General features: G+C 32.5%; 2 protein-coding genes and 1 long non-coding RNA gene across 6 annotated transcripts; 2 read left to right on the forward strand and 1 right to left on the reverse strand.

Annotated features, from left to right (window-relative positions):
- The first annotated feature begins 10,974 nt into the window (after positions 1-10,974).
- Positions 10,975-15,546, forward strand: LOC105114650 (uncharacterized protein At1g04910-like). 2 transcript variants are annotated; one of them, XM_011011269.1, is made up of 12 exons: positions 10,975-11,397; positions 11,684-11,788; positions 12,015-12,117; positions 12,206-12,273; positions 12,566-12,654; positions 12,751-12,931; positions 13,044-13,172; positions 13,254-13,387; positions 13,470-13,683; positions 14,341-14,525; positions 14,606-14,701; positions 14,968-15,546. In XM_011011269.1, exons 3-12 carry the CDS (start codon positions 12,084-12,086, stop codon positions 15,119-15,121), a joined length of 1,284 nt encoding a protein of 427 aa, XP_011009571.1. In that variant the 5' UTR covers positions 10,975-11,397; positions 11,684-11,788; positions 12,015-12,083; the 3' UTR covers positions 15,122-15,546. The 2 variants fall into 2 exon arrangements, with proteins under 2 accessions (XP_011009571.1, XP_011009570.1); XM_011011268.1 differs by having other exon boundaries at positions 12,024-12,117.
- Positions 15,547-15,833: 287 nt separating this feature from the next.
- Positions 15,834-19,418, forward strand: TL29 (ascorbate peroxidase 4). 3 transcript variants are annotated; one of them, XM_011011270.1, is made up of 11 exons: positions 15,834-16,035; positions 16,143-16,241; positions 16,630-16,714; positions 16,799-16,833; positions 16,966-17,031; positions 17,143-17,183; positions 17,610-17,740; positions 17,887-17,993; positions 18,424-18,561; positions 18,689-18,823; positions 19,017-19,418. In XM_011011270.1, exons 1-11 carry the CDS (start codon positions 15,940-15,942, stop codon positions 19,125-19,127), a joined length of 1,044 nt encoding a protein of 347 aa, XP_011009572.1. In that variant the 5' UTR covers positions 15,834-15,939; the 3' UTR covers positions 19,128-19,418. The 3 variants fall into 3 exon arrangements, with proteins under 3 accessions (XP_011009572.1, XP_011009573.1, XP_011009574.1); XM_011011271.1 differs by having other exon boundaries at positions 15,836-15,975; XM_011011272.1 differs by lacking the exon at positions 15,834-16,035 and having other exon boundaries at positions 16,077-16,241.
- On the reverse strand, positions 19,252-21,005 carry LOC105114651 (uncharacterized). Its single transcript, XR_840179.1, has 3 exons — positions 20,821-21,005; positions 20,593-20,741; positions 19,252-20,262 (listed from the first exon to the last, which is right to left on the reverse strand). It is a non-coding gene; the product is annotated as an uncharacterized LOC105114651 (long non-coding RNA).
- Between the last annotated feature and the right edge of the window lie 3,113 nt (positions 21,006-24,118).

Below are 24,118 nucleotides of genomic sequence, written 5' to 3' on the forward strand. Positions count from 1 at the left end.
AAGATAAAATAGAGACAAAAACAATTTTTTTTTGTTTGTGTTGGAGGTGAAAATAATTATGGTATTATTTTTATTATATACAAGTCAAAGGAAAAAAAAAGAGTAAAAAGGACTGGATAGGGCTTAGAATGTGTTTGGTATTGTGGTAGCTTTTGTGGTTCTGGTTTGAAAAAAAAATTGTTTTATAAAAAATACTTTTAGTTGAGGTTGGTTTGATATTTATATATATTTGGTTAAAACTGTGGTTCAAATTGAGTTTGAACAAAAAAATAATTTAATATGTTTGGTTAGTAATGCTTTTCAAATTAAAGTTATAAAATAATTTCAAAAAATATATATTAATACTGATGGTTTTTAATTTAAATATTGTAGATGTAACTATTGTTATTATATCATGAAATAAATAATATTTTATATAAAATATTTTTTATTGTTCCATTAAACTATCTACAATTCTATCATGTATGAAATACATTTGACAAGAACTATAATCTCCTTAGTTTCTTAAGCACGGAACAACATCAGGTAAAATATCATCAGGAATAAAATTGAGATTGCAATCGAATTCTGCAAATGCTACGTCATTAAGCAATCTCCGTCTAATTTATGTTGTGTTATTTAGGGGTGTTCATGGTTTGTTTTGGTTCGGTTTAGATTCAAAAAAACAAACCGAACCGAATTACATTAATTTTGTGAAATATTAACCAAACCAGACTGAAAACCAGTTCAAACCAAACCGATCTAGTTCAGTTAAATTCGGTTTTTTTGGCAAAAAACTAGGAAACCTAAACCTGAACCCTGAACCGCCAACCCAAAACTCCACTTGATCCTTTGGCTCTCTCATCCAAACCTTACCAACCAAATATGAATCCGTTATTGAAATCTACAAGAAAGGCCTGAAAGAATTTGGATCCGGCTTGAAAAATAAATATGCCATTATCCGTGATGTCGCTTCACACACCGTCCATGATCTCTCCACTTTCTTCGAGGACGGTGCTAGTACTTGTAAATCTCGTCAAGCATTCATGATTATAACTTATGTTAACAACAAATCAAGTTCCTTTCATAGCTCAAGTGTCGGTTATACCATACAGTGACAATCCTTATCTTCTCTTGTCTGCCCAAAACGTCATTGATAACGTCAAAATTGGAGCCAGTTGCAAACATGAAAGTTGTAGGCAATTGTCTCAGCTTTCTTGTGTAAACAATTCAGCTCATTTGGACTTCTAGAACTCCAGATATGGCCAAAATACCGAACAGTGCTCGGGCTGGAAGACAGATTCGGGCTTCTTTGTTGTTGCTACTATTTGGACTTGATAATGGCCTTTTTAGATCTTGGGCTCCATATGAAAGTTGTAGGCCTATGTCTTACCTTTCCATCCATATAAATTGGACCTAAATCTGAGATCTGTAGCTCCAGATATGACCCAATTACCGAACAGTGTTCCGGTTTGGATTGCACCGACATCTCTTTTCTAAGTTTGGCCATCTCTTTATCCTTGCAATTTAAGTTGTTCAAGTCATCAATCAATCCTTTCATTTATGTGATAGGCCTGCTTTTAAAATGAACATTTACCACAAATTAAAGGTATCTTGTATTATTAGATATATTATTATAAAACATGCTTTAGTTAAGGAGTTATTGATACTTCAAGTGCAAAATAATGATATAAAACCTTGATAAAAATGCACTTTTAAGTACTAATCAATGAGCTTGTTTAGGGAGACCTGTCTGGATTTTCACCTTTGCTCCTATAAACATGAGCAGGTATCAATAGGGTTTCTTACACTAGAAGCATAATTCAAATGTTCGCGATCCCTGAAGCTGAGAAAACGTCTAAACCAAACCTCTCTATATAGATATATGATACATCCACTATCACGTTAAAACAAGCAGAAAAGGCCAGGACTTTGCTTGTTAAACATTGAAATGCAGATGGTAGTGCAATTGAATATTGAAAGGAAACTAGGAAAGGAAGATTGAGAATTTCTCTAGGCAAAGAGATGGCTTTTTATGAGAGGTAGGAAAATTATGTTAATTGTTAGGGTTAGCCGGTTAGGTTGAAAGTTAACTATTTATACCATAAATTTTTGTTAATTATTTAGTGGACCCGGTTCGGTTTAGGTTGTGTCCTGTTTGTGGTTCAAAACCAAAATCGAACCAGACCTGTTAAAATTTATAGTTTTGAAAATTGCTTTAATCGATTTTTCATTTCAGTTTGGTATTTTTTGTTAATTTTTCTTTAGATTTATCTATTTTCTCGGTTAATCGGTTATTTTGAACACCCTTGGTGTCATTGAATAATGCTAAACACTAATGTTTTGAATAAAACATAATTAAAAAAAAATTATTTTATTTTACTGGGTTAGACCCGGTTCGAACCCAATCGCAACCTCATAGTCAAATGATCTCTATCAATTTCTGAATCGGCAATGATAGTATAAGATCTAACAAAAATTAGTATTGGATCAGCCTATCTTAGGAGAGAATGGGAATAAAAGCCAGCTCAAGATAACCTAAAAAGAAAGGCAAGGACAGCCTTGGTTTCAAACACCCGAGCATACTTTGGGGGCTACAAATACAAAGAGAGAGAAAAGGTGGCTGCCCCCTCTTCCTAAAATAAGCTTTATGCTCTTGCTTCCTTCTCTCTTTTTAAAATGAGCTGCATGGTCTTGTTCTTTACAAATAACACTAGGGCTCCCTAAGGTAAATTGCTCGGATATATGAACCCTTTTGTCCAACAACTTCTAAAATTGGATCTTTAATTTAGCTAGTTCAATAGAGACTATTTTATAAGGGGTCTGTGTTATAGGATTAACTCCTATAAGAGTTTTAATAAAAACCTCAATCTCCCTGATTGGTGATAGTCCTAGTAATTTTTCTAGAAACACATTTAAAAATTTTTTTATAATAGATATATTTATTAATTCTATACTTTTATTTTTAATTTTTTCACATGAGACAACTAAGCAGGACAATCCTTTTTAATCAGTTTTTCAGCAGTTATAACTGAAATTATAGAGTTTGGAATCACCCTCCTCTCCCACGTGAATACTACTTTTTTTAACCACTCACATCTTGGAGGCTCATGGTTTCTGTGAAATAATCTACTTGTGTCTTATATCTATTAAACCAACCCATTCTCAAAATCAAATTAATACATAATAATCCTTTTTTTCCGGGATAAATACATGATTGATCCCTTTATATGGATGCTAACATACATTTAATATGTAGTAGTTCACGTATAACAATCTCCTTCCCTGTGATCCACTTCATGTCAAAATCACATCATCAGCGAAGCTTTATCGATTGTCCCCCGCATGCGACCAAAATTCATCTCCTTCAGCTTCAAGGCTAATAAAGGTCCTGTCCTCCCTCGGCTTTGCTGGCGATCCGCTCGTGACTTGTTCTTTTCTTGCTGAGAATAGTTTTCCCGACAACGTGAATGACAAAGGACCCACTTGATCTTCGTTGTGTAGATAATTTATATTAAATAACCTTGAGGGGATCTCTTGCCACGTGTGACGCATAAAAAAAGCGGTAACTATAATAATATCATTATTAAATTAAACCAAAACCACTAAACACGTCGAAAGCAGTATTATTTATTTTTAACAAATAAAAGTTTTAATCTATTTACTTTGACAAGTAGCAAGAGTAGAATTGAAGATTGGAGGATGCATGAGAGCAACGTCAGATGTCTCAATGCTTTTATGATTTATCATCTCGTGAATATTATTTTTAAAAATATTATTTATTTTAAAATATATTAAAATAATAGTTTTATTTATTTATTAAAATTTATTTTTATATACATTAAAAGTTTTAAAAATACAAAAAAACTAATTTAAAATAAAAGGTTAACAAAATAATAACCCAACGCTACGCTAAGAAATCTTGTGGACACACTACTGAATTCGGTGGTGCGGGGAGAGGATCCTGGCGGCGGTGCCACGAGCAAGGAGGCCGTGACAAAGTTGCGACAAGAAAAGAAGAGGCCGGATGTCACGAGACCTTAATGGCATATGTTTAAGCACAAACTGCCAAGAGATCTACCCGACCTTTGTTATATTATTTTGTCTTCTCCCAAGAGTAAATTTAACCTTATCCACTACACATAATTGCTTAGATTTTCCCGGATGGTGACAACGTACGTAGCGAACATTTGTTTTTGGCAAAATCCATTGTAATTCATCCATTGTTTTCGGGTCACCTGACATTCCGAGGCCCTTTTTTCACATGGCATGCCCCATTTTCTTGTTCGGACATGTCGACATTCCGCTGGTTTGATCCGCTTTTTAGCCATTGGGAAATATGCAAGTAATCGTATATATTTTTTATGGACTCCTTTTTCACACTAAAACTACAGGATATAAAGTATTATGAAGTTATTAAAATTTAGAATTTCACAAGTGATTTATAAAATAGAAAGATAAAATAAAAAATTAATTAAATTATAGAAAGCTCGATAAAATCTTTCTTTATTTATGTTATTGTATTTTATTAAGAAAGAAACTAAACATGAAGTGAAGAATATAATTTTTTTTAATAGAGATATCACTTTAAATGTGTTGAATTTCTCCTTTTCCATAACTATTGTTTCTTAATTTTTTTTTATTGTATTTTCATTTATGAAAATCCTAAACTTTTGCTAATTTTATTAAAATGTTGATTTCTTCATCGTTAGGCCAGACTAAATCTCTTTATTTCCATCATTAATTGCAATCAAATAATACCATTAAGCTAAAAATCTCTCAATTTCCATTTTAATCACAATCAAATGTTACCATTAAGTTCAAAATCAATTTTTTTTTATTTTCTTCCTTTATTATATTAATTAGTTCTCTAAAAATTGATCTTATTCTTCTTTTTCATCATTTTCATTCACCAATATCCTTTTTTATTGTCATTTTTCCACATTAAAAAATGTATGGGTAAAACTTGAGTTGTGAGAAAATATATTCAATTAAAAATATGTTATTTTTTGTTACTAGCATATCGTTAATTGTTCTTCATAAATGAAATGTGCACATCAATTCAAAAGAGGCTATAAATGCTCCAATCAAGACTTAAGTGTACCTATGCGTGCTTGTATTATTCTTTTAAAGGATATGTAGGGTTAAAATTAATAAAGAATAAGGGTGAATATTTTTTTTGGTTTGATTTGGTTTTTATTTCAAAAAAATAGTTAAATTATTTTTTTAGATTTAAAATCATTTCAAATTAAAAAATAGTTCAAACTGATTAATTTTATTCAACTTGATTAAATTTATTTTGTAAAGATAAAAAAGAAGTATTTTTTTATTGGATTTTTTTGTGACTTTTTATGGGCTATTATAACCCTTGTAATTAATGTAAAAGATCTATTTCAAAAACAAAAAGTTTCCATATAAGTTATACAGACAATACCATACATGTTCTAAGCTAGGGTGATAACTTCAACCATTCTAATCATTCATTGCTTATGCTTCACGTATCAAGCTTGCAAAATATCATTGCATGTGTTTGTATGCATGACAAGAAAATCAACAAAAATACAAAAATAGCAAATTAAATATATTGTTTCCTAATGATTTGTCATTGCATTAATGACTGCACTGTAACTCTTTGGTAAATCTTGTATTTTGATTTACATTTTATTTTAAAGGGGTGGATGAATAATTAAATAAATAATAGAAATAAAAATAATAGAAATTAATAAAGTATAAATTATTATCTAAGAAAGTTAATGTGGGATAAGGTTGAAATTAAATAAGTCAAACTTTTGAGCCAAATGATTTTAAAACAAAACAAGTCCTTAAATAATAAGAGGGGAACTTGTAAATATATAAATAAGTGGGGAGTGGGAAATTAGCCATGTTAGGGCTCGAGAGGGAGAAGAAATTAAGTGAAAAATTATCAAAGTTCATCCAAAACAATTCACAAAAAAAAAAAGATAAAACTAGTGATTAAAGTATACTAGGAAGGGTTTGAACAAAAAAAATCTCAAAAGGGATTTTTCCTAGAGGAAAATAAAGGGAAAGAAGGAAAGAAATTTTTGTGGTGATTTCAAGCTTCTCATTTCTTATTTCTTTGAGTTAAAAGGTAACAAATCCTTTCTTCTTAATTAAATTGAGGAATTTAGTGTGTTAAGATTTCATTTAATTGTATTAGGGTATATTTATGGTATGAATTGTAAGGTTGAATGGGTTAATATATGAAATTGTGGGTAATGTTTAAATAATAGTGAAATTAATTAATGGTTAAGTAAATGAAATAATAGGGGGTAATGTTTTGATTTGTGAAATTAAAGAAAAATTATCGGTTCTTTTTTAGAAGGGGTTTCGGCCTAGGAAGAAAAAATGATTGAAAATATTGAATCAATAATTGATAATTAAATGAGTTATGTGGTAATATTGATGATGAAGAAATTATATTAGTGATGAGTTGATATTGTTGATTAATAATTAATTGATGAAGAAATTATATTAGTGATGAATTGATATTATTAATTGATAATTAAATAAGTTATATGATAAATTGATGATGAATAAATTATATTAGTAATGAATTGACATTATTGATTGATAGTTAAATGAGTTATATGGTAAATTGATGATAAAGAAATTATATTAGTGATGAGTTGATATTTTTTATTGATAATTAAATGAGTTATGTGAAAATATTGATGATAAAAAAATTATATTAATGATAAATTGATTGATAAATAAATGAGTTATGTGGTAAATATTAGTGATGAGTTAATATTATTGTTTGATAATTAAATAAATTATGTGCTAATGTGCTAATGAAATAATTAAATTAGTGATGAGTTGTTATTGTTTGTTTGACAATTAAAGTGGTTTTGTGGTGGTGGTGTTAATAAAATAATTAAATTAATGACAGATTGATTTTGTTGATATAGAATTAAATTGATGATGTGATGACATTATTGATGTAATAATTTAATTGGTAACGAAATGAACTTGCAAGAGTGAGCTAGGCTACAAGAACTATTCAGCATGCAGGTTCAACTAACATGATGCAACACCAGGTAAGTGTTTAATAACTTGAATATTTTTTTTCTAAACTTTAGATATTTAAATTATCTCCCTAATGAGTGAAATTTTAAGCGTCATGGTGATAGATTTCCCATGATAATTTATTTTGAGAATGGACTATTGGTGGATAAGTTATCCTGGTATGGAATTGGTGTCCTATGAATGGGTGACTGATGGTCCAGTTATACTGGTTTGAAACTAGTGCTTCATCGTATGAACAATTTTAGATTTTAGATTATTGATTTGTGATTAGTAATTGGGAAATGAGTAATAAATTTTGAAATTTCTTTCCGAGTAACAAATATATATATATATATATATATTGTTAATATCATTTGTTTAATAATAATACTACAAAGATTAAATATGATTGAAGAAAGAATATTAAATCTATAATTTATAATTTTGTATATAATTGTTAAGATAATTGTCTTTCTTCATTTTAGTTAACATGATTATTCTTTGAATTGATATATTAGAAAATGTGAAATATTATTGATTGATAAATGCTCTAGTAAATAAAAAAAAATATTGAATTGTGAAAATAATTTGTTAGGGATTGATGCTAATATTGTTAATAACTTGGAATAGGCTAAATTAGGGGAAACCATGCTGAAATTTTTATTAAAAAAAATAAACTTCATGAATTCCAGATAAATTGTTAGAAGTTTTAAATAGGGGTAATCATTTTCAGTTCGGTTCAGTTTTTTTTAAAAATAACCAAATCAAATTTTTTTAAAAAAAAAAACAAAATTGGTTCAAATTGATCACTTTCAGTTCTTAAAAATAACCAAATCAAATTTTTTTTAAAAAAAAAAATTGGTTCAAATTGATCACTTTCAGTTTAATTTGGTTCGGTTATTTTAGGACAAAAAACAAAACTCAACTGGCTCATTTTCGATTCATTTTCAATTTAGGTTTAATATCAAACCGGCTAATTTTTTAAATATTTTAATCTATTTAATTAGTTTTTTTCATGGTTCGTTTTTTATTATTTTTTCTTAGTTTAATCGATTTTTTGGTTTTTATGCTCACCCCTAATTTTAGGGATGTTACAACGTATACTCAAAAAAATCAAAGTTATTTACCAACAAATAGCCTTAATTTTTTATCATTTGTTGTCATATGTAACTTTTCACCAAATTCTATAAAATAATAAATTAAACATGTTAGATTGAAAATACATTAATTAATAATTCATAAAATAAAAAATATAATTTTATAAGATAAATTACTTGAATCAAGGTTTTCATACATTTCAATATCATCCATCAATATTTTATTGTTAAATGGAATTGGTATATAATGCAACAAAATTTAACAACAAACAAATACATGAATTATTGCCAAAAAACAAAAAACTTCATGATTTATTAAATATATGGTTGCTAGTGCTGAAGACTGATTTAGAAACCGTTATCGATATAAAAATAAGTAACATATGTTTTTAGACCTTTAAAATAATTTTATATTTCAAAGTATTATACTTTCACTAACCCAAAACTTCTAACTTATCATTATTAAAATCCCCACAATCATTAATCAAATACATCACAATCTCATTTATACTCTCAACACTATCTTCTTCCTCTAAATATATTTTTTAATCAAGCCAAAGTGTTTGATATATCATCTACTCACATGTCATTACTAGCATTAACATCATGCTGATGTCTAGGATCATTTTTCATTTCATGAACTTTCAAATAAAAATTATATAAACTTACCAAAATATTTTTCATTTTATTTGTTAGCAATTGTGATTTATCATCGTTATGCAAGTCATTAAAATAGAATTTCATACATTTTAACTTAAAATTTTCATATAAGACATATACAACAAAAGATCATTACCCTTTTTATTTCTCCAATATTTCTTAAACTTTAACAATATAATTTTTATTATTCCACTTGAAATATGTTGACGTATATATAAATCAATTCATTATATATATATATATATATATATATATATATATATATATATATATATATATATATATATATATATATATATATAATTGATGTAACATGTAATAAACTAAAAAATCTCAATGTATCCATGTATAAGATTCTAAATAAATTTATCAAAGATCTTATATTTTTTCAATTCTCCAAATTAGGTAGCTTTATATATTTTTACCCCCCTTTAAATCAATATCCATAAAGTAACTTGTATATCTAGGATTGTTTTCACTTAATCTCATAAATGTCTTATAAAAAATGAGAAGAGTTGAGTCGGGAAACAACAACAATGACATCTTAAAATGAAACAAAACAAATAGCAATAATTAGAAAAATATAAAACTTGAATAAGATTTTTGTTTTTTTCAATTATATAATGACTTTATCGTATAAATAAATCATCATTAATTAGAAGATGAAATTTGATTAAAGTAAATAAACATAAAGTGATGACTACTTTTGAAATAGTGAAAATATTTCCTTCATTTAAATATGCTCTTAAAAATTATCACCAAACCATAACCTCTCTCATTTTTTTTTCTTTTATAAAACTCTGTAGATTCATTAAACACACCATATGAACAAGAAGTAACCTAGGTGAGGGAGTACAGACAACTTGAGAGGAAAGAACCCGAAATTCAAAATGAAGTATCCAAACATAAGCAATTACTTATCCATATTGGGAATACTCGTCGACAACGAGACGATCGATGATAAAGGCTAGAGAGATAGAAAGACAATGGCTAGCAATGGAGGCTAAAGAGAATGAGAAACAGATGAGAGACAGAGCGATAACGAGGGAGCGTAGGCGACTGCGTTTGGCTTTAATTTAGGGTTAGAACATGGTGGGAAGAGATGAGAGATAGAGAAAAAGCTTAGGGGATGCTTTTGGGTTTGATTTAGGGTTCAAGAAAATTTAATATTCATATATTTTTATTTTTGAAGTGCTAGCTAAACAGGTCTGGTTCAGTTAGTTTCAGATTTTTAAAATTAAAACCAAACTGCATTGATATTTATCTTGTTTTTTGGTTAATTTGATTTTTATTCCGTTTTCCTAACTATATTTGTCGAGTTTTCTCGCAACCTCGGAAGGGAAGGTGAAGATCCAAGTGAACAGTTAGCTGCATCGAGTGTGAATGCGAGCAGAGACTTCAGAAAAAGATGTGCACATGCAAGCCATCCTCTTTCATTCAATGCATCTCATCTTGAGATCCACAATTCGATCCACCCAACGCGAATTATACAGCTTTTTGTTGGTTTGGGCGAAATAAATAAATGGAAATCAGACATATTTACATTTACATAATAAATGACCAAATAAAATTAATTGTAGTTAAGCATGAAATCTGTCATGCATTTGCTCCGTTTTAAATTAGGCACAAACAAGCACTCAGCTGGTCCATACATTTACGAGCGTGCATCGTAAAAATTCATGTATTCCTTTTTTTTTCTTTTAGATGAAAGAGTATTGTAATTAACCTTACGGCTAAATTTATTTTTTTATTTACTAATTAATATATTTTTAGTATTTTCAAATTATTTTTATATTAAAAATAAAAAATATTATTAATATACATCTTAACACAAAAAATTATTTAAAAAATAACTATAATTACTGTAAGTTATAAATTTTTTAAAAAAACTGTTTTTATTTAAAAAAAAATTTATAGAGGGGAAGAAAGATAAACAGTGAAATAATTTTAGTGTATTTTTGTTTTAAATTTTTAAAATTTTTTTAAGTTTGAATTTTTTCTTTTCATTTTAATATACTGATTTTAAAAATAAATATTAAAAAATAAAAAATTATTTTACTCTATTTTTAAATAAAAAATATTGTAAAAAATAACAATGAAATAATATTATAATATTAAACAGAATTTTTAATTCCATCATAGAGGATCCAATCTGTCACCCCTCCTATCCCCTAAACAAAGCAAACTGACAGAGCAAAATAAAATAAATAAACAAAAAAAGATATTCCCCAAGCAAAGAACCCCCCTCCTCACTTTACTACCACAGCCGACTACTGCACACAAACACGCACTCTCCTTTACCTTTTCCTTCTTTCATCGATCCTTCTGTCTTTCTTTTCTTTTCTTCTTAATGGCCATTGATGCCCTTTGCTCCTTCATCGACCTCTTCTTCTTTTCTAACTCTTAGAAAAAAAAAGCAGCGATAGAAAGGGAAAGAGAGACTGGAAATAAACACCAAGAAAGAAAAGTAGCGAAGAAGATGATGCAGAAGCGAAGATGGAAGACCGTGGGTTTGATGAGGAAGATGCTATCATGCGCCATATGCACGATAGCGATGATGGCCCTCCTCTCCGTACACTTACATGTTTTCCCTCCTTGCTCGAAACTCCCTGATCCTTACAGGCTTCCCCATCCCGTAAGTAATTCCACAGTCACTGGATTTCCTTTTTTCCCTTTTTAGTGTTAGAATTAGGGTTTCTTCTACTTTCTAAAGTTTCTGTTACTTCTTTTTCGAAATCCGTTAACTGTGGCCTAATGTGCTTGAAAGATGGATATCTTAGCCTTCTAATTCTTGGATGTGATTTATTTGAGCTTGAGATAACTCCTAACTGCGTTAGTTTTATTTCTTCTTTTTTACAACAATAATCGGAGGGATTTTAGTTCATACAATTTTTTTAACAATGAAAAAATATTATCTGTAGCAAATTGAAATCAGAGACAAGATATTGGGCAAAGAGCAAGAACAGAGCTGGACAAGTGAGATCACTCCTCCCAATGTATACAAAGGCCCTCTCTCATCCCACCAGGTCTTATTACATGCAATTCATTCCCAATATATTTGCCAATTCAAGCACTTTGTTTTTTTTTTTTGTATTCTGATTCATTGATGAAATTTAACAGAAATGAAAAGTACGGTGAGGAAACCATTTGGGATTAGTCTGTGTGTAGCTGTGGATTGAGCGTCTTAAGTGTTTATGTTTTTCTTTATTCTAAGCAGTCAGTCATGCATCTTTCATGTTTTCACTCCTTTAGACTTGACAGTGTTCTGATCGGAACCCCAACTGTACCAAACTATGGAAGCCTCCACCAAATCGCAATTATATGCCTTGTACTCAACCTAGTCCTAACTATACTTGTAAGTTTAGCTTTGATTTCATATTGATTTGCTTCTTTTAAAAACTTTTTCCTGTTTGCTTATTTCTGCTTTACCTACTGTTTCTCAGCTCCTTCAGAGTCGAGAGGTTACCTTCTAGCCCATACAAATGGAGGGCTCAACCAGATGCGAGCTGGGGTACTTATCTACCATCTATCTTGTATGAAGATTTACAGTGTCGATATCCATGACTACTTAAGTTTGTCAATCGCAATGGCTGTGTTTGAAATTCTGAAATTTTATTAGACTAAGCTACTTGTTAGGCTTCCCAAATTCTTATTCTGTTTCTATGTTATCATGGAAGATATATGCGGTTGTGCTGTGCTCTATGGTACAATTTATTAAGGCAACAATAATTTGTGTTTTTTATTTTTTTATTGGTTCTTGGGTTTTTGTACTGGGGTTGAGAAACACTTTTCTTGAATTGCAGATATGTGATATGGTAGCTATTGCACGTATCATAAATGCCACTCTTGTTGTTCCAAAACTAGATAAAAAGTCATATTGGCAAGATTCCAGGTAATTTTAGATCAGTGAAAATTTCTAGTTGTTGGGCCCTTTCATGTCATGATGCCATAGCTCTTTCTTTCTTTGTTCGTTGTTCCTTTTTTGCAGCAACTTTTCAGATGTCTTTGATGAAGATCATTTTATCAATGCTCTAGCTAATGATGTGAAAGTCATAAAAAAGCTTCCCAAGGAAATAGGTAGTTCTATGAAAGCAGTTAAATATTTTAAAAGCTGGTCTGGTATGGACTACTACCAGGAAGAGATAGCAAGCATGTGGGCTGATTATAAGGTATATCAATTGGAAGTTTCACTTGGCATTTATGATTGTAATCTGCTGGTTTTACTCTCATTTATTATTGAAATTCTAACACAATCTTCCTAATGTAAATTTGTTTTCACAGGTTATTCGGGCTGCCAAGACCGACTCTCGCCTAGCAAATAACAATCTCCCTTCTGATATTCAGAAGCTGCGTTGCCGTGCCTGTTATGAAGCCCTCCGTTTTGCACCTCAAATTGAAGCAATGGGAAAGGTGAAAATAGCTAGATATTTTTTCTCTTGTTGATTTCTTGTATGTGCAATGATATGATTTCAAGCCACATTGACATTGTAGTTGTTGGTGGACCGCATGAGGTCATATGGTCCTTATATTTCCCTGCACTTACGATATGAGAAGGACATGCTTGCCTTCAGTGGATGTACACATGATTTGTCTCCTACTGAAGCAAATGAACTAAAAATGATACGGTAATATTGCTGCAGTTATGTGATAATGAATTCAATTCAATGTTCGGGCTTTTTTGCTTATGTAATTTTATGTGACATGAAGAGACGCAAATGATAACTGGAAAGTGAAGGATATTGATCCCAGGGAGCAGAGATCCAAAGGTTTTTGCCCCTTAACTCCAAAGGAAGCTGCAATATTTCTATCTGCTCTTGGTTACCCATCAAATACCCCTATATACATTGCCGCAGGAGAGATATATGGAGGTGATTCACATATGGGTGATCTACAATCCCGATATCCTATGTTGATGCGCAAGGTTTGTGTTTTGGCTTTACTTTATAACTTTTCCATGTTTCCTCTGTATAAGTTAATTGTTGTTATTGATAGTTTTGTTAACCTATAGATAAATGTCTTTCAAAGGCCTTGCTGTGAGAGCAATGCAAAATTTTATACTTAAGGAAAACCATAAGATTGAAAGGAAAAAAAAATAAAAATTCACTCCTCACATCTAGGGATACACCCTAGTCCATCTACACAACTAATGATGAGTGCAATTGCTCGCATTGATGATGCCATGTGCATTTTGTATGCTGTTTTTGTGTTCATTTTTTTTTTTGTGGATAATCAAAATAGTAGTTTATTTTAGAAGTCAGATTATGAGGGGATGCCATGTATAATACTGTAACCCATTCATCATATAAAAAGTATTGGAATTGTGTTTGTAATCAAGTTGTATCCGAGACAAATCGCCTTCCCTCTCTTTCTATGTGCCATTTTGTTGTCAATCACAGTGCACAGATACTTATGCTTGCATGGAGACTTGTAAACATACATGAATGTTCTCTGTTTTCTGTCTATAAGTGCTGATTTTGTTTTTTGTTTTGGTGCGAGAAGTTGGGCCGGGATGGGTGAGAGCTGCTAATTTTTTAAGTGTGTTGCTCTATGACTAGCATGTCCTTTAAACATCTTGCAGGAAACATTGGCATCTTTTGAGGAGCTTGAACCGTTTACCAATCACTTGTCTCAGCTGGCTGCGCTTGACTATATTGTATCTGTTGAAAGTGATGTATTCATGCCGACATACTCTGGAAACATGGCAAGGGCGGTCGAAGGTCATCGTCGCTTTCTTGGACATAGAAGAACAATTTCCCCGGACAGGTATGGGATATTCTTATATATATTTTAGCTTATTTTGATCAATTTCTTTGCACTGAGCATTTTCTTTTTTTGTCCCCTAGGAAAGCACTTGTTCGTCTGTTTGATAAAATTGAGCAGGGAAAACTGAAAGAAGGCAGATATTTATCAGACCATGTCATTGAAAGCCACAGAAAACGGTATGTGTTCTTAAGCATTATAATCACAATTAATACCAAAAAACGTCAACAGCTGAGTTGCCCATGGGCACTGCTTTTCTGGGAGAAGAGGTGAGGTTTAGTTAATATTTTGCAGCCACGATTGGGTGGCACTGGGAAACTAGTGCTTGTTTTGTGAGATTTTGAGGTTATCTTCCATGGCCATTATCTTGACGGGTCAGCATTCTGTAAAGATTTGAAAATAGAATCCACTAATTGAAATTTTGTTTCTCATGTTGGTTGCATAGGCAAGGCTCCCCAAGGAAGAGGAAAGGCCCCATTTCTGGAACAAAGGGCACGGATAGGTTTCGTTCAGAAGAAGCTTTTTATGTAAATCCTTTACCAGATTGTTTATGTCAGGGGCAATCCCGGAATCTGAACACCTCTATCATAACAAGTTAGTTTAGATGCTGTAGAACAATTCTCTTCAAGATCCAAGTGCGGGAGGATAGTGGCAAATTTAATCATTCACTATCCATTGATACTACAAGCTGGCTGTGCCAGAATCAGGGTTAGGTCTGCGGATTGTGTATATCTCAGAGTTTAGGCGGGTGGAGGCATGCAAAAGATACAGAGCAAATGGACGCTGCTGCTATTCGGTGCCAGTGCTGGCAAAGATTATGTTGGGAAGAGAAGGGGCCTTTCATTCCATCAACCAAAAGCAATTTTAATATTTCAAGAGGACAATTTAAATAGTCAGATTAGAAGGAAGTTAGGGATACGATTATCATTGGATCTCTAGAGTAACATCCTTTTCTTAGATGCATGTATTCGATTCATCGTCATTCAATGCAATAAAAGTGAAAACAATTACTTCTCTTTTCTCCCGACTCTCGCCCACTTTTCCTCCTTTTGCAATAATCTTTATTCTTGCATGGTAAACCGAACGGCGAAAATTATCTTTGAACTCCTGAAGTACTAAATAATGACCCTACAAATGAAGGAAGAGAGCGACGGCATATGCAGGCCGTCGCTCTTTCTACTTCAAAAAAGAAAAAAAAAAGAAAAGAAAATGGGTCGGCGAACCGGGTGGGTAACCAATGAAAAGAAGATAGGATATCCACATATCTCCTCACGAACACTCATGCCCACTCCACATGTACAGGTATAGCCACATAGGCACACATAATCTTGTTACCTCTCTCTACGAAACGGAAGAGCCTTCTGTTTGTCTTTTAGTAGCTCGAAAGCACGGAGGTTGTTACATTGTAGAGGCAACTATGGGTACTTCTTTCCTCTCAACCCTCCCCTCTTTGGTTAGTGTCCCTTCTTTAACCATCTCTACTACTCCTACCATTAGATGTCCTTCTCATGCTGTAAGTTCTCTTGAAATGTTGCTTCAGTTTCATCTTGGCTGGGAATGCTACAGAAAATGGAATCATTTATTTTTCTCTCTTTTGCCTTTTGGCTAAATATTTATCAGGTCGCTATTCGTTGTCATAAAATGGACGCTGATGTCCCTGGTGAGAATGTTCTACGGCGAAGAGAAGTTTTGAAATGCTTTGGTGCTACTGTTGGCATGGTAAGAGAGAAATAATACTTTCCTTTCATTGCTCAGGGATTTGGCATTCACATTCTATGCAAACTTGACCATCCACTTCTTGATTATATTCCAAAGGAGATACATTAGTGTGTTGTTTTGGTATACATGGTCAGATGACACTAATCCTATATTCGAAACATTGTTGATTTATGAGATATACAATTTAATTACCTTTTTTTTTCCGGCTTAGAAAAAAATAAAATAAAAAGGTGATATCTGAAATATTTCAGTTATAATATTCTCTCATTTTGATTTTGTGGAATGTTGAAGTTAATGGTTGTATTTTGACGCATCCTTTATATATTGGAAATCCATAATGTAGAATGATGTGATGATGAGTTTCTAACCTGTTTTGCTGTAAACTTAGGAATTACTAGCTAGCTCAGGATCATTTGTTGAAATGGCCAGTGCTGCTGATTTGATCCAACGCAGGCAGCGTTCTGAGTTTCAGTGTGAGTTCCCTAATCTCAACATTTCCAAGCATGCTCAAATCAGCTACAGTTTGCTCAGTTGATGTTGCATCTTCTTTCTCACAGCCAGCATAAGGCAGACCCTTTCCGCAGCTATAAAGGTGAACCACACAACCTTGCCTTTATGCTTTCTTTTTATCAAGTAGTTGTTCTGCAGTTCCATAAAATGGATAGAAATATGTACATCGTGCTTGATGTTGTATTGATCACTATTCTGTTGATATTTGTTTCAGGGCAAACCTGAACTTGTACCATCCATTCTAACTCTGGCTCTGAATGATGCCATTACTTATGATAAGGTCAGACAAATTCGTTCACCTGTTGAATTCCGATATGATTGCTATGGAAGTCGTTAACTAAAGATAGAAGTCGAAAGAAATGCACTGATTAATTCCTGATTAAGTTTGCAGGCTACAAAATCTGGGGGCCCAAATGGATCCATACGATTCAGGTATTTCAGTTATGAAGTTATCATCTTTTATGAGTTTGTACACTGATTTATCAATGTGTGGAAGTTTACACTTTCCTCTTCCTCTAGCATGTAGAGAAACTGGGTCTCAGACATTTGCATACGCACTGCAAGCATCAACTCCCAATTGATTATGATTATTCACTGAGGAATGAGCAAATAGAACCTCCTACAGGTTCTTTGTGAAGCATCCTGTCAGCACGCTTATATCACTGTCTGTGATGTTCGCTGTCCCTGGTTTTTGGATGCTTAATTAAATTAGAACACCTGCTTAGGTTGTAGAATTGTAAATTATTGTCTGAAGTAATCCCTGCTTCTTGATTGAAGTCCCTTTTGCTTTTGAAGCAATAACTTAGCTCCTTGCCAGAATGTTGTCTTAATTTTCTTCTCCTTTTTTCCGACCTGAAGTTCAGAGATAAGCAGACCTGAAAATAAGGGACTTTCTGCCGCGTTGAATTTAATAAAGGAAGCGAAGGAGGAGATAGATTCATATTCCAAGGGCGGACCCATCTCTTTTGCAGATCTTATCCCGTTTGCAGGTTATACACATTAATAATGCCAAATTTATGCCGTGCTGCATACTATGGCCTTGTTGCATGACCTAGTTTATGTGCAGGTGAACAGAATTTAATTCATCAACAGAAAAGACCAATGTCCCTGACTCAATTGTGTTTGTTCTCTGCAGGACAAAGTGCTGTTAAGGCTACATTTCTGGCTTCTGCCATCAGCAAGTGTGGTGGTAATGAACAGAAAGGAAGCATATTGTACTCCGCATATGGATCCAGTGGACAGGTTAGTGTTTCTAATTTGGCTGTGTTGTGGACATTTTTAATTTGCACCAGGATATATATAAAATATTGGCAACTCTACCTCTGAACCAGCCTTATTATTAAAGTCAAGGTCTAAAACTGTGGCTACATAAGAGTTAAATCAGAGAATTCCTCATATGTAAAGGTACTTTTGCAGAAAGGTTAGGAAGATCCTTGTGTAAAAAGGAACATTACGATGACTGCAATTATGCTCAAATGAGTTCTCGTAAATACATACAGGTAGAAGTACATATTTCATCATTTTTCCTATCATCCGATCTACAGAAGGGTTTGTTGTTCTGTGTTTTTTCGGGGAATTAGTTTTAGTGCTTCGATTCTAGTGTGTCTATTATCAATAAAAGCAAGTTATAGTGATAAGCAATTAATCCCAACAATTTTTGTTGTTCTTATAGTGGGGATTGTTTGATAGACAATTCGGAAGGACAGATTCCCAAGAGCCAGATCCAGAAGGGAGGGTTCCCCAGTGGGAGAAAGCCACAGTCCAAGAAATGAAAGACAAGTTCTCATCTATTGGCTTTGGTCCCCGCCAGGTATGCTTTCAACAAATATATTAAGGATCACGAGTTCACAAACCTCTAAAAAGACAGGACATTTCACTTTGGAAAGACACCTATAGATGGTTGCTGACCCAATTCTGTTCCTTCCCTGGTTGACCAGCTCGCTGTTATGTCTGCGTTCTTGGGTCCTGATCAAGCAGCAACAGAGGCCTTACTGGCAACTGATCCAGATGTTACACCATGGGTTCAGAAGTACCAACGTAGCCGAGAAACAGTGTCTCAGACAGATTATGAGGTCAGTTGATGATTCTCAACAGGGATCCCAATCAATTGAACCTGCCTTATTTGAAATTATGCGATGTAGTTTCTTGCTATGGAGGAGCAGAGGGAATTTGTAGCTATTATGTACCGTTAAATCCTCGCATTCCCAAATTTATGTTGCCTCTAGATCTGTTCTAATTACGGTCTTGGAATTGATTTTCTTGCAGGTCGATCTGATAACTACTCTCACCAAATTAAGTTCCATGGGCCAACAAATCAATTATGAAGCATATACATATCCTGTCCGAAAGATTGAGTTGAGCAAACTCAAGTTATAGCGCAGACGATTTGCATTTTCAAGGAGCCATCAACTGTTCCACCACGCGCAATTATTTATGTTTCTCACAATTTTGTAAGCAATGATGTTCTCAAGTTCCCATTTGATTCAAACCATGAAATGACTGTGATTTCAGCTTCTTGGAACACTACATCCATCTTTCTAGTTTCCGATTCTCCTCGTTGTCCCACGCCACGCGGGTACTCGCTATAATGTGGTTTGTGGTATAAACAAATCAACAGATGACCCTACAATATAAAAACTCAATTTAGAGAATGCCTCCAATTATCAAAACCTGAAGTTGTAATTCTTCTTTCTTCATTTACCGACCTCTGATGTTGTAATTCTTCCTCCAAGCTACATGGATGAAAGCCAGGCTTGGTGTCAACTCCAAACTCTGCCATTCTGTAGCCTTGTGCTTGCTGCTTGTTGAAAATTAATGGCTTGATGAAGACGAATGTCATCGCCAATAATGGTTACATCCAACGCACCTTCTGCTGCCCAACTAATTCAGTGCACTCACGTCTATTGCATATCTCTCGTGCTTTTAATAAAAAGGCATGAAGATTCAACCAAGTAGAAACTATCAAGGCCCTGAATAAATTTGGCACCTTGGCAATTCACCAAGCCAGCATATAACTTTAAGGAGAGAAGTGGTGTTTGAAAAAGCGGGACCAGCAACAAACTGCGGGTGGGCAGTGTAAAGGAGATGCATGATCATTGGATTTTTCCATTTGTAAGGAACCTAAACAGTAATTAATACTGAATTGCTGTTATCAGTAACAAAAGTAGCAAGGCCATGAATATATGATTTGGCAATTAGCCAAGACATGAGAGTTGAATATGAACACTGATATTCCTGAATGGAGGAACCCCACCATGAAGAATGGAGTATTGATATGAGAAACTTTGCATCTAGTCAGAGTATCAGACAACTGTCATACAAATGAAAAAAGCCAGATAATATACCTAGTTGCCGTGTCTGCAGCAACAGCCTCTGTACGGAAGCAATGGGAAAACGCCACATACTTCAATGAAAACAGTGACTTGGCAAGGATAGCATCCATGTGAATTCCTCCCAAAGGAATCTCTGCAGTGCTAATGTGGCATTGATCACTATCATTGATAGAGCAAACCTGTTAATTGTCAGGCATAAGTATCAACAGGTCAGGGGTGCCTGCCTGTAAGAGCTCAGGGGAAATATACTTAAACCTGTAAGATGTCCAGCATCATCCCCTCCTTCAAACATACTCGCACACACGCACGCACACTTCTCTAACACCATAATTGCAAATGAATTATGCTATTATCTCATGCAACATCATAAGTACAAAAAATTGGCAAACTTGAAACCGAATTTAACTGCTCAGTCTTTTAGTTACAAAAAGCAATTCATGTCTTTGTGTTTTGTTCTACTTATCATTTTCCTCACGAAATATAAGGAAGCAGTTGAAAGAATTACATACCATCGCTCTCACTGTTGAACTATCTTTTTCTCCAATCGGAGCATGTGGATGAGTCATGTTAGGTATACATTGCGCTTCCATCTGAAGCTCATCTGTAAGTTCAACCAGGTCTTCTTCCAAAGTTGCAAGTCCTTCTTTCAGATTCTTTCCTAAGAAAATGAAAGGACATTCATCACACTGATACAAGCAACCAAAAAACCGAAAGAATGACAAATATTCAAACCATACTTTCCTCAATCAGTTTTTGACGCTATGATGGCTCTAGCTTTCCCTTCATCTTGTTTGCTACCGCATTCCTTTCCCCGCGAAGCCCCCTGAGGTCATGGAGAGAGGATCAATGGGAGAGTTTATCATATGACCCAGGAGAAGGTCAGGATTGATCTAGAGGTGGTGGCAGGTATTCTACAGTTGAATTCGCAAACTCCATATGCTTTAATTGATCTTGAAACCACTCATTGAAACCTCTCATTTGTTTATATCGGTTAGAGTATAGGTTAGAGTTTAAAAAAATTAAATGTGTTACCTGGTAAGATAGAAAGAGCGATAATAATTAGTGCACAACAATTTATATTTATTAAGCATGCAAGGGGTTAATGATTAATATTTAAAATTATATTTTTATCAAGATTTTATATTTTTATTTTATACTTGAAGTATCAATAATTCCTTAACTATAACATATTTTATAATAACAAATCTAACAATATAGGATACCTTTAATTTATAGTAAATATTCATTTTAAATACAGGTCTATCATATAAATTAAATGATTGATTGACGAGTTTAATTACTGAAATTGAAAAGATAAAGAGAAGGCTAAACTTAGAAAAGAGATACTAGTTGAATTCAAATTGAAACACTATTCCGTTATTGGATCATAACTGGAATTACAGAACTTGGATTTAGGTCTAGTTTATATGGATAGAAAGTTAAGACATAGGCCTAAAACTTTGATGAAAAGTCTAGATTCAAAATGATTGTTTTAAAGTTCAAATTGTAGTAACAATAGAGAAATCAAAGTCGGTGCTCCAGCCTAAATATTGTTCAGTGTTTAGCCCATATCTCAAGTTCTAGAAGTCCAAATGATCTCATTCCTGTTTTGTTGGAAAGCTAAGATAATTTTTCAGAACTTTTAAGAAGACTATTTGTTCAAATTCTGATATTAGCAATGACGTTTTCTACAGACAACAAGATAAAGATTGCTACGAAGTCAACATGTGGTCACTCACTCAACAATTAGTCATCAAATCAATAGTTCTGATTTTTGGCTTATAAAAAGAGATATTTGCCATGTATTTAGGCATATTGCTATTCAGATCAAGATCACTTTTTCTCTTTGTATTTTAATGTTTAAGTTTTATTTTATGTTATATTTTTTTTAATCTCTTATTTATACTTTTCATTTCCTTTACTATACTCATGTTCGTATATTATTTATTTATGTTTCTCTTATTTATTATGTTTAGCTAAGTTTATTTTGTCAATATGAAAAAGTTACACTAATGGTGTAAGAATAAATATAATATAAACTCAATATGGATTTTAATGTTTAATACTAACATGTTTTGTATTTGTTATCTTACTCACTTTTAATATCTTGCCTGTTAAATGGTTAATCTAGATTTGTGTTGAACAACCCTACTTGGTACTTTTATTTGATACTTTCATAGCCAACTGTATAGTATAAACCTATACATGTGCTATGAAAGGAACTTGATTTGTTGTTAACATAAGTTATAATCATGAATGCTTGACGATACCTGATAATATTTACAAGTATTGGCATTACTCAAATAAGATAATTAATATAATCATGCTAATAATTTATAATCCAGTCAAGTAATAAAAAGAGTTTATACTATATTTGTTTGAAATATCATTAGTGGATCCTCTAACCTTGACAATTATTTTATTCTTGTTTAATCTTTACATCAATATCACATCTCAAAAGTTCTTTTCAATTTCTTTTTATTTATTGTTTATAATTTTATATAGTTCACCTCCCTATGGTTTGATCTTGGTTTTACCGGGTTATCTATTACTTCGACACTCCTGCACTTGGAATAAGATATCAATCTTTTGATCATGTCAGTTAACAGTTAGGATAGAAGGGTTTGAAATGAGGGTAGATTTCTTGCCATTAGAGTTAAATGATTTTGATATTATTTTAGGAATAGGTTGGTTTGGTTGCCCATCAAACATAAATGGATTGTCTTGCTAAAATAGAAACATTAATTGGAATTAATGCAAAAACCTTAGTCTTTAAAGGAGAGAGAAATATTATACTTTGATTATGACTGCAAGGAGTCTAAGGAGGGAAGGGATATAGGCATATTTAGCTTATGTTATGGGGTTAGAAAAGAAAAAAAGATAGAATTAAGTAATATCCCTGTAGTAATGGAATTCCCTAATTAAAATTAGTATTTTCATATAAGTTGTTAGGATTACCCTTGAAAGAGAGGTTGAAGTGTCTAGATATAATATTTGGAACTACCTCTATAGACCAAGCACCTTATAGGATGACACCTGTAGAGCTAGTGGAATTAAATGTTCAACTACAAGAATTGCTAGACAAAAGGTTAATCCACCCAAGAAACTTGTCATGGAGTGCCTCGGTATTGTTTATAAAAAAGAAAAACAAAACCTTTCAACTTTGTATTGATTACATACAAGTAAATAGGGTGGCAATAAAGAATAAGTACTCACTTCCTCGAATAGATGACTTGTTTAATCAATTAAAAAGAGCAAGGGTGTTCTCAAAAATAAATATAAAGTCGGAGTACTACCAACTGAGGATTAAGAAACAAGATGTACCAAAGACTACCTTCCGAAGCTACTATAAACATTATGAGTTTCTTGTGATGTTGTTTGGGTTGACGAATGCTTTGAAAATATTTATGGATTTGATTAGTAACGTCTTCAAACCTTACTTGAACAAATTTGTTATGGTTTTTATAAATGATATTCTTGTCTATTCTTGCTTGTAGCGGTAACACAAGCAATATTGGAGACATGTATTAAAAGTTTTTAGGGATCAACAATTGTTTTCCAAATTTAACAAGTGTGAATTTTGGTTAAAATTAGTCTTTTTAGGACATGTTATCTTAGGAGAAGTAATATATGATATGTAGATATAAAGAAGGTAGAAGTAGTGCTGGAGTAAGAGATACCTATAAATATGATAGAAATTCTAAATTTTCTTAGGCTTGCAGGTTACTATGGAAGGTTTATTATAGGGTTTTCAAAAATAAAAACCTCTATGACTCGGCTAACCTGGAAAAAAGTAAGGTGAGAATGAACATGAAAAAGTTAGTAAAGCTTTTAAAAATTTAAAGGAAGACTCATTACTGCTCATATATTAGCACTTTTTTCAAGTTTAGAAGGGTTCATTCTTTATAGTGATAAATTAAAGAAGAGATTAGGTTGCTTTTTGATGAATCATCGAAGAATGATTGTCTTTGCTTTAAAAGTAATTGAAACAATATGAGGTTAATTATCTTGTTTGTAGCTTAAACTTGGCTATTA

The sequence above is a fragment of the Populus euphratica genome, unplaced genomic scaffold (assembly GCF_000495115.2).
Source record: "Populus euphratica unplaced genomic scaffold, PopEup_1.0 scaffold559.1, whole genome shotgun sequence".
Lineage (NCBI taxonomy): Eukaryota > Viridiplantae > Streptophyta > Magnoliopsida > Malpighiales > Salicaceae > Populus > Populus euphratica.